This window comes from Ipomoea nil, unplaced genomic scaffold (assembly GCF_001879475.1).
Source record: "Ipomoea nil cultivar Tokyo-kokei standard unplaced genomic scaffold, Asagao_1.1 scaffold2818, whole genome shotgun sequence".
In the NCBI taxonomy this organism is placed as follows: Eukaryota; Viridiplantae; Streptophyta; class Magnoliopsida; order Solanales; family Convolvulaceae; genus Ipomoea; species Ipomoea nil.
The window spans coordinates 517,158-528,288 of NW_017619246.1; the positions used below are offsets into that span (position 1 = coordinate 517,158).

At 35.5% G+C, this 11,131-nt stretch overlaps 1 protein-coding gene across 1 annotated transcript; it reads left to right on the forward strand.

The window, feature by feature from the left end:
- The first annotated feature begins 2,611 nt into the window (after positions 1-2,611).
- On the forward strand, positions 2,612-4,844 carry LOC109158398 (transcription factor MYC2-like). The gene is made up of 2 exons (XM_019306307.1): positions 2,612-3,631; positions 4,247-4,844. The coding sequence occupies exons 1-2, from the start codon at positions 2,641-2,643 to the stop codon at positions 4,816-4,818; spliced, it is 1,563 nt and encodes a 520-aa protein (XP_019161852.1). The 5' UTR covers positions 2,612-2,640; the 3' UTR covers positions 4,819-4,844.
- The last annotated feature ends 6,287 nt before the right edge of the window (positions 4,845-11,131 follow it).

The window sequence follows — 11,131 nt, forward strand, 5'->3', positions numbered from 1 at the left end:
AAAATCTCAGGGGGACATTGGATTTTAATTCCATGAAAATGAGAGAATTGCAATTCCTTTCAACCAAACAAGAAAATTTTGTGGCCTTTGAAATTATGTGGGAATTAAGTGAGAAGGGAATTTAAATTCCCTTCAACCAAACCTCCCGTTAATTTATTATAAAATATCTACAAACTTCATCCTACTTCATTTGGGGACATTTTAGACAACTATAGTTTGATGTTTTATGCCTCCTATATTTTTTAAATGAACAAAAATAGTTAAGAATTTTAATTGGCCACCAATGTTATGCTACTGCTAGCCTCTATTAGTAATACATATATATATGGAATAAGGGTCAAATAGGCCACCCAACTGCACATCAACATGCAATTAGGCCATCCAACTCAAAAAGAATGCAATTGGGTCCTTGAACAACACAAACTTATACAATTTGACCCAAAATTTACTTGTTTACCTGAATAGAAGGTTACTAATTTAAAAATAATTTTTAATCAAAATAAATATTTAAAATAAAAAAATAAAAAAAATAAAAAAAAAATAAAAAAGAAAGAAAAGAAACCGCCGGAGACGAAGAAGTCTTCGTCTCCGACGAGTCGCTTCGTCTCCTAGTCGGAGACAAAGTTACCTTCGTCGTCTCCGGCCATGGAGACGAAGGGACCCTTGTCCCCAGGCCATGGAGGCGAAGGTCTCCTCGTCTCCATGGCCGGAGACGAAGGTACCCCATAGCCGACGATGAAGGTACTTTCGTCTCCGACCATGGAGACGAAGAGATCTTCGTCTCTATGGCCTGGGGACGAAGGTCCCTTGGTCTCCATGGCCGGAGACGACGAAGGTAACTTCGTCTTCGGCCAGGAGACGAAGACTTCTTCGTCTCTGGCGATTTCTTTCTTCTTTTTTTTTTTTAATTTTTTAATTTTAAATATTTATTTTAATTAAAATTATTGTAAAAAAATTATTTTAAAATTTAGTAACCTCCTATTCAGGTGAACAAGTAATTTTGGGTCAAATTGCATAAATTTGTGTTGTTCAGGGACTCAATTGCATTTTTTTTTAAGTTGGATGGCCTAATTGCATGTTGGTGTGCAGTTGAGTGGCCTATTTGACCCTTATTCCTACATATATTTATATTCCACTCCAAATAAGACCAAATCATGTGAATTGAATAACTTATTAGATACTAGAAAGTGCTAATAGTGGGGTATAACTTGATTTCTTGACATTTTGTTTAAGTAACAAGATAACTCTGGGATTGTTTATTAACAAAAACTGTTTTCTATTTTTTAATTTTTCAGTTTTCATTCTGTCTTTTTGTTTAGAAATTTGTTTACTAACACTTATTTTTTAAAAATTTATTTTTTTAATATTAGCATTATAAAATTAACACAAGTTTAATTTCATGTGATTTTTTTTTTTTGAGATATTTAAGTTTCTTTACAAGTAGTATCTATTCTATACTTTCTCAAACATTTTCAGCCCCAAGAATCTAAGTCCCCACCACCAGGATTTCATGTGATTTTTGGATCTTATATTTAAATATTTAAAATATATTTAGTTCAAATAGAATAAATATATTTTTTAATTTTAGGTCCAATATATGTAAGATTTTTTACATTTAATATTTGAACAAAATTTATATATGCATATAAGTAACATAACTAAAAATATATCTGAACCAATAACCTATTAAGTTCACTTAAAATTTAGTTTAAATAATGTTAATATTTGTTTATCTAATATTTAAAATATTTTTGGATACATTCATTTGAATGATATGTATATAAATATATAATTTTTACTTTGACTTCTAGTATTGTAATATATGTGAAATTTTAATATCCGATATATGGACCAAACTACTTGTATTACGATTAACATATCTAAAAATATCTGAACAAATAATCAATTGAGTTCACTAAAAATATAAAACTTGGTATAGTTCAATTTTTAATTTTGATAATGTGAATAATGTTTAACTTTAAGTATGTATAAGCAAATAAGTTATGTTTAAATAAGTAATGCAAGTAGAAAAGATAGAAGATTGTGATAAGTAAAAGGAGATGATAAGAATGTAATCATAGTAATAAATAAACATGTAAGTAGATAATAGTGAGAATGTGGTTATAGAGACATATAACCAAATATATGATAGATAATTCTGTTTACCATTTACAAAACAGTTTTTAATAGTTTTTTTTTTCTTAGTGAAAAATTGTGTGTTTTCTGTTCTTAATTTTTCAATTTTTCATAAAACTAGAGAAATTTTCTAGTTAGTAAACAGGTCATTCTAGTTACTATCCAAAAATTTGTATAAAACAAATTCACCTTGCAATCCTAATCAACAAAAAATTTGCTAACATTTTTATATGATACGCTGTATTTTAATTGACTCGTTTTCAAAATTAATATATTTCTTAATTTATGGTTTAAAGAATTAAAATAAAGAAAACTTTGATGGTATTAATACCAATACCATTTATAGCAGATATGGCTATAATATATATGCATGCACACAATATAGTAGATACTTATGGGGATAATATTAGTATTTATTGATAACTAGATAACTAGACTAGAAAAGTCTCAAAAACCTTACGATTCCTTTTCCCTCTCGCAAATTCTTCACTTTTGGTTGATTGAATGAAGGACTACAAGCTGCCGTCGGCGAGAAAGTGCGGTGCCAACGCCGCTACTACCAACGGTTACATTATGGAGGCGTTCTTGTCCACCGCGCCGGCGTTTCCAGCGCCGCCGCCCACCGTCATCAACTCTGATTCCCGGCAACCAGCCACGGCCGTCGCGGTCGGGGAAGATGGATTCCAGGAGAATCTTCAGCGGCGGCTACAGATCCTGGTCGACGGCGCGGCGGAGAAGTGGACGTACGCGATATTCTGGCGGTCGCCGGCGGCGGGGTTCGAAGGGCAGGCGGGGCTGGCGTGGGGCGACGGGTATTACAAAGGGGACGTGGAAAAGCCGACTCCACGGCGGTCCTCCTCGCCGGAGATGGTGGCGGAGCAGGCACGGCGGAAGAGGGTTCTCCGGGAACTCTACGCTTTAGTTGCCACCCCCGCCGCCGGTAGCGATGCCATCGACGAGGAAATCACGGACCCAGAGTGGTTCTTTCTCATCTCCATGAACCAATCGTTCCAAAACGATTCGAATCTTCCGGGTCACGCGTTTTACCGGTCGAACCGGGTATGGATCTCCGGCGCCGGAGAACTCGATTCCGCGCCGTTTGAACGCGCCAAACAGGGAAAGCGATTAGGGCTACAAACCATGGCCTGCATCCCTTCGCAAAATGGCGTCGTCGAGCTCGGCTCCACGGATTTGATTCTCCAAAACGACGCCCATTTGATTAACCAAATTGGGGTTTTGTTCAACTTTGAAGAAAATAATGATAATAATAATGATAATAATAATAATTTTGCAATGGGTTTAACCTCGAGAAGCTCCTGCCTGAGCAATCCGAGCAGCGTCATGCCCAGCCAGGAGGATTCAATTCCTTCTGTTACTAGCAAACGGATGGCGGTGGAGAAGGAGAAGACGCCGGCGAGATGCGCAACGCCGAGAAGGAGGAAGAAGGACGACGGGGTGGCTCTAGCTCTGCTCGCTTCCGGTGGTGGTGTTGATTGTGAGTAATGCAAATATTTTAATGCCCTGCATATTGTTTTCCTTTCTATCTGAATTTTCATTTTGCATGGGCGCATTCTCGATCGGGACTTACAAATTTTATTATAAACCACGTGACTTAGTCTAGTAGAAAATGTTCAAAATTTATTCACTTTAAACATAATTCTCATTTTAGCTATAATCTATTAATTCTCATACTACACTTGTTGAGTTTTAGAAGTACAAACTAGGAGAATATAAATCACCTTAACTCATTAACTTAGCAGGCAAAACCAAATACTGAAAGGCCGGGAGCATAAGGGATGTATCCACTTTAGGTATAATCTCCACACTACAGCTATTAAGTTTTTGAGGTACATGTGATCAAATGTACAAACTAAAAAAATATAAATAAAGTTAGCAGACAATATCAAATGTCTGTGCAGTTGATACCCACAAAAGATCTGTCCACCTACCTTAACATAATTCCCAAAACCTTCTTTGCACATTCTTTCTCCTCCGATCCCTTCCTCTACTTATTTCTTTGAGTAGTATTTCCCGTGGGTCGTACAACTCTATAATTATTCTTTGCTTATATCTATTTGCCTTATCGTTTTTGACAATACCAAACTTACAGCTCCGCCCAGCGGCGGCGGAGGGGAAAGGCCAAAGAAGAGAGCAAGAAAGGCGGCGAACGGGAAAGAGGAAACGCGGACCCATGTGCAAGCGGAGAGGCAAAGGAGGGAAAGACTGAACCAGAGATTCTACACCCTAAGAACAATGGTCCCAAACGTTTCGAAAATGGACAAAGCCTCCATCCTCGAAGACGCCATTGCTTACATAAACCAGCTGGAATCAAAGCTCGGCCAAAACGCCGCCGCAGACCCCAAACCCAGTAGTCCCGCCCAGAATGGCAAGAATATTGAAGACGCCGGAGAAGAAGAAGATGCAGACAAGGGCGGCGTAGATGTGGACGTGAACATCATCGGCGAAGACGCAATGATAAAGATAGAATGTAGTGACAAGAAGAAGCACCCGTCGGCGAGGCTGATGGCGGCGCTCAAGGAGTTGGACCTTCATATCCGCCATGCAAATGTGTCGGTGGCCAACAAGTTGATGATCCAACAGGCCACCGTGAAGATGGGGAGCCGCCATTACACATCAGAGCAGCTCCGTTCAGCTTTGGAAAGTAGACTTGCAGAAAATTGAAGGCTCCTGGAAATTTCAAATATTCAAGCAAAGCAAAAGCATTATTAGAGAAGTTTTTCATGTGTTATTTTCCCAACTATATTGTTTTAATAGTGTCATCTATTTGCCAGTTTTCCATTGGTCTATTAAATTTATCTTTTTTAAAACAATTTTATTAACATTTTTACATTGAAAAAAATCCTTTCTAATTTGGAGGGGTTTTGTTTAAGTTATATTACATCACTTCAGGTGAAATGTGAGATTTTCAAACATGATTTTTAGTTACTTTGATAATTTTGATAATATCAAAGAATTACATTTCACTTTAAATTAGGTTCCTAGGTTATGTAAGGTACAAGATTAATAGATTTTGAGTTTATCCAATACACACTCTTCTTTTCCATAAAGGTTGAATTCCCAACTCTAAGGGCCCCCACAATCACGGGTGATTCAATGACTCAGCAGACATGACCAAATGTCGGTGTGCATAAAGTATCTGCGCACTTTAGGCAAAATCCCTACACTGTCGCCGCGAAGTTCGAATATTGATCTTTTCTCCCAAACAAATACGGTCTACTGAACCATTGCGATTTTCAAACATGATTTTTAGTTAGTTTGGTAATATGCAGAAAATTGCATTTCTCTTTAATTTAGGTTCCTAGGTTATGTAAGATACAAGATTTGGATTTATCCAATACACACTCTTCTTCTCCATAAAAGTTGAATTCCCAACTCCAAGGGTATCCACAATCACAATCACAGGTGATTCAATGACTCAACAGACATACATGACCAAATGCTTGTGTGCACAAAATATCTGTCCACTTTAGGCATAATTCTTATATTGTCGCCGCAAAGATCAAACATTGGTCTTTTTTTTTTTCTAATACTATCTACTGAACCATTTGAGCTAAGTCTACATACTCTCACATAATGGCGTTAATTTGTCACTCAAAGATTAATAAACCCCGTATACACTCAAATTAAAGTTTTGTTCCCTTATTATATATCTCCGCAAATAAACTAAATCAAATTAACTTGTCTAGACACCTATAATAACGTATTTAATTGCTAAAAGTAATGATAAATAAAAGCCTAATAACAGTCTTAACACTTTGTACATGCAATAATAATATAAAACACATATGCTCGATCTAATCTGTATTCAATATGAGTAAATTTCAATTTTGGTCCTGTGACTATATGGGTTTTGTTAATTGCCGTCCACGACCTTTAAAAGTGTTAATTTAGTACCTTTATTATGTAATTTTTATCAATTTGGTCACTCCGATCAAATTGCATGTAACACCCTATTTTTCTTAAATCTATATCACCAAATCTTAACTTCAGAAGGTAAATTTAACAAGATTAAAACCATCCAAAGGGTGCCACCGCCACAGTCACCATGCACGATGACTGCACAGGCTAAGAAAGGTGCTATCTAGAGTCAAGCTCGACAAAAATCTAAAATCCAAACTTGGGGATCAAAGCCAGTTCAACACCAACAAAAACTAACATAAGTATCTAATCATCAGAGTTTTAAACATCATAATTCAAATCAAAGTCTATACTAAGATCCAACATCTCAACTACACGCTATACTATCTCATACGCGCTCAACCACTGGGCCCACCTGAAAGGGGTTTAAAAAAGTGAAAAAATGAACCCATTAGCATGAATGCTAAGTATAAAACCACTCAACCCTGTAAAGTATTATAGATATAGATTTTGAAAATCATTTGGCAAGTGCACTTAAACTCAAGTACTTACAACACTTTAATCAATCGAACTCAAACCATGCTCAACAATATACTATATGCTTACAACCTATTCAACATATAAACATGTTTTCACAAGTACTTCTCTTACACAAATTCTTATGTCTTAACAGATATTTCTAAACAAAGCTCAATACTCAAATTCATGCTCGAACTGATAGGTAAGAATCACTAAATAATTCAGCAGAATGATTCATGCTTTCATGTTATCTTAAACATCAATAAAGTGTTATGCTTCTCATCATACTCTATAGTTTATAGGCAAAACATGCAAATCATGCAATGATAATCATGATGCTTTATAGATACATACATGGTTGCAGTAGGCGCTAGGTGCTAGTCGGGCGGCCGGGCAGCGCCTAGTGCCTAGGCGGTGCCTAGGCGGAATCTAGGCGGCGCTAGGCGGACACCAAAAAAATTAAAAAAAATAGTAACAGACTTGTAGTTTGACAATTTTAATGAGGTTGTTTTCAACATTCAATCAAATAACACATCCAAATAAATAAAATAATGATAATTTATAAGTCATAACGTCATAATAATGTTAAAATCAATAATTAATGAAAGACGACATCGGACGAAATCGGTCAAAATCGAACAAAATCGGTCAAAATCAGACGAAATCGGTCAAAATCGGACGAAATCGGTCAACTCAGCCGAGTTTGGCCTCCTAGGCCGCCGCCTACTCGGCCGGCCGAGTTTTGGCCGCCTTTAGGCCAAAACGGCAAGGCTTTGTGCCGCCTAGCGCCTAGACGGCCGAGTTTTGCATCCCTGGATATATATATATATATATATATATATATATATATATATATATATATATATATATATATATATATATATATATATATATATAATTACATTCATGTAAAAACAGGGCTTAAAATACAAACATGTGGACATTACTGGATCGTTAGATTTTGGATATCTAAGGTTGTGATTAATTTTTATGTTTTTGTGTGTTGTGTCTGCCTGTGTGCACTGTCGTTCATGGACGTGTGCACACTGGCCCAAATACTGCGGATTCACACATACATACTACGGATGTGTGCACACCCATATTTAGGTGTGTGCAGTCCTCCACAGATGTGTGCACACCCGCATTTAGGTGTGTGCACTGTCCTCCACAGATGTGTGCACACCCGCATTTAGGTGTGTGCACAGTATATGTCCACATGTTTGTATTTTAATGGTGTTCGCATGTGAATGCAACCCTCTATATATATATATATATATATATATATATATATATATATATATATATATATATATATATATATATATATATATATATATACTCTCGTTCTTTTACAAAAGAATACTACTTCTGTGGAGGTTTCTGTTGAGTCACATTGACTCGATTCTTCTCTTCTTTCTCTTGAGTCACAGAGACTCGCTTTTCTCTTCTATCTTTTGAGTCACACAGACTTGCTTTCTTTCTAGTAACTCGGGAATATCGACCTCGTTACTTCTAATAATCTTTCGGTTCACAATGTCCGATTCTTTTTCAAACTTTCTTTCTTTCTCTTTTCTTTCGAAGGACATATTCCTACCGGGCCTCCAAAACACTATATTCTCACCATAGATAGTATATATAGATATATCACATGCAACTTCTTTCTCATGCAACTTCTTATGCACATAATTCTCAATAATTTCTCTTTCTCACATTTTGGAAATCAAATATCATGGAATCTTCTCAATGCAACTAGACAATGATTTTCCAAAATAAATATATATAGGTTTTTGAAATAGATTTTGGGCTACTTAGAGCCAAATGCACTTTGCTCAATGAAATCTACTAAACATGCTTTCTACTGTGAAAACATACTTTGCATTCTCATTCTCTATGAAACAAGGAAATCATGCACGAGCTTCATGCTAAAATCTCAATCACTTAACAATCATCTCAATGAATAAATCAAGTATTAATCATGCTTCTTAACTCACAACATACTTCAAATTCTAGCAAACCTTTTTACTGTGAACAAGTATTCATGTACTGGACATATTCAATTTCTCAAATTCTTAGCAAAGCTTCTCAACAATTAAAGACAAGTATTTAAGCATACTTCTAAACCAAATAGCAAATACTCAGATGCTAAAATCACAATCTGATAACTTCACAGTCAACAACAACAACAGAGAACTCAATTCTCACATTTTGAACTGTAGAACATGCTCTCTAACTCCAAATTCAACAAAACTAACTTCTACTAGTGCGTCGTAACGAGCCCGAGTGCCCGAGCCTCAAGGGCCCAAGAACCCCGATCCGAACAATGCGTAGCTGAGCCACAGAGGGCCCGGCTATAACCATCCTTTGGCCTAGTGGAGCTTGGTGACAGGGCTAGGGAAGCCCCGCCAAGCCACGGACCATGCCAAGGTCTGTTGACTAACTCCGTTGGATGTTCTGGTGCACTATCTGTGTGCACAAAACACCCTCTTCTTCACATGTTAGACAACACAGATGCAATCCAACACTCCCAAACCTCAATAAATCAATCATAGATCAACAATAACTCACAAATAGCTCAACAACAACATTTATCTAGCATTTCTAAGCATCAAATATTCATTCTAGCAGCTTAACAGAGTAAAAAATATAGTTAGGAGTCCATGGTTTATACCTTAGCTTCCTCATCTTCTTTGTGCGGATCCCTTCTTCCTCTCTACTTAGCTAACATTTCTTCCACCACCTAAACCCCTCAAACAAACCATACAAATAACACATAAGGGAAGGACCTCAGAGAATAGAAGGCAAAAGAGATAGAAATCTTAAGGTAGGAGATGAATGGTTGGCTGAGGATGAACTTATTATGTTTCCTTCTTGATTACAGAGAGCTCAAAGAGAAGCAAAGAAATGGGATCAGGGAACAACAATGTAATAGAGAGGTATTTGTAGGGTTCAAAACCCTAGGAATATTGCCAATGATTGGTGGAGGGCAAATAAGGAATTTGGCTTGGTTTTAGAAAACATCAACAAAGTAAGGGTAAGCTTGTGGTTCACTTTGCATCATGGACCAAAGAATAAAAGTGAATTTTGACTAATTTTGGGGTCAAAAGTAAATTTTCCAAAAATGTTTTCTAGTTAAACACTTGATTCAAGTTTTTCAGATTTCGTTCCGGTTTCACTCAGATTAACTATTCGGATCAAAACTTGGTACATAAGACAATTTTTAATTAAGCACAAATAATATAAGGTCATCTAGGTAATAGACATAAACATGATTTGACGATAAATATTTAATTATAAGGGGAAGCGAAATATACATATAATCGCGAAATTAAAGTTAAAGTATATGCTCCACCTCCATTTTTGCATTTATATTTGACTGCACAACTTGAATCTTCTACCAACTTTTCTTTCTATTCAAGAAAGATATATACAAATTAAATACACAACATGCTCAATATAATATTATAAGATAAACTATATTAATCTTTTCTTCAAACTTTTCAATCATCAGCAAGGTTCAGTCGTAGGAAAAGAACTACCTAAATTAAACATCAGTGTTTCATATTGATTATTTTTGTTGCGTGTCACAATAAATTGTTCATTTAACGTGGAAATTGATTCACCGTGAGACGTCTATATCCAATAATACGATTCAAATCCCTTTTTATACAAGTGAACATGGACATCACCAACAGACAATTGTACTCTATTCTTGCATTTATTACATAGACACTTAATTGTATTTGTCAACTAGTATACTGTACTGAGAGTACATATGCATAATTAACAAATTCCTCAACACCAGCTAAAAATCATCAATATATCCCATCTTTCTAGGCAAGAATTGATTATATATCCTTTTTCGATGTTCTGATATATTTTTCATATACACCTATTATATATATATATATAATCACGATCAAATGAGAACCAGCTTTCCTATGCAAACATGCAAACCACTTTTGTGCACCTTGTAATACTGATTATGCACTTAAAAAACTACTATCAAAATATATTGTAAAGTATTTTTCAAAAAAAATGTGATGACATTTTTGTAATTACGATTGTACAACTTGTAATGCCTAATTGTGCGCTGATACTCTGCAATTCGCACTAAAGTATTATAGCATAAAGCACCTTTATTTTTTGAAGGCATAAAGCACCCTACTTCATAAAATAAGCTCAATAATATCCAACTTTTATAAATAAGGTATAAAAATACTCTACAACAACAACAACAACAACAATAACAATAATAATAAAAGAGACTTGTCAAACATAATGAGATCCATTGCTTCTAATTAAGGTCTAAGATGGATCCACCTAAGCTAACAAATAGGGAAAGTACATACAAGGAAATAGGAAATATAAGATTTTGGAGATGTTTGGTAAATAACTATTAGCTTTTAACGAATTGCTGTTAGCTAATAACTGATTACACGAAAAATAACTTTCTCAAAAAACTGCTTTGAGCAACTTTTTAAATTTTAACATTTTGGAGTGATAAGCTGTTACAAAAAGCTAATTAATCAAACACTTATACTAAATATTTAACCAAGTCAAACAACTAATAGTGGTCAAATAAGTTAAAATTGACTGA

Coding starts and splice junctions, on each gene's coding strand:
- LOC109158398 (XM_019306307.1), top strand. CDS start 2,641: ATGAAGGACTACAAGCTGCCGTCGGCGAGAAAGTGCGGTGCCAACGCC. Junction 3,632..4,246: donor TTCCGGTGGTGGTGTTGATT/GTGAGTAATGCA, acceptor CCAAACTTACAG/CTCCGCCCAGCGGCGGCGGA.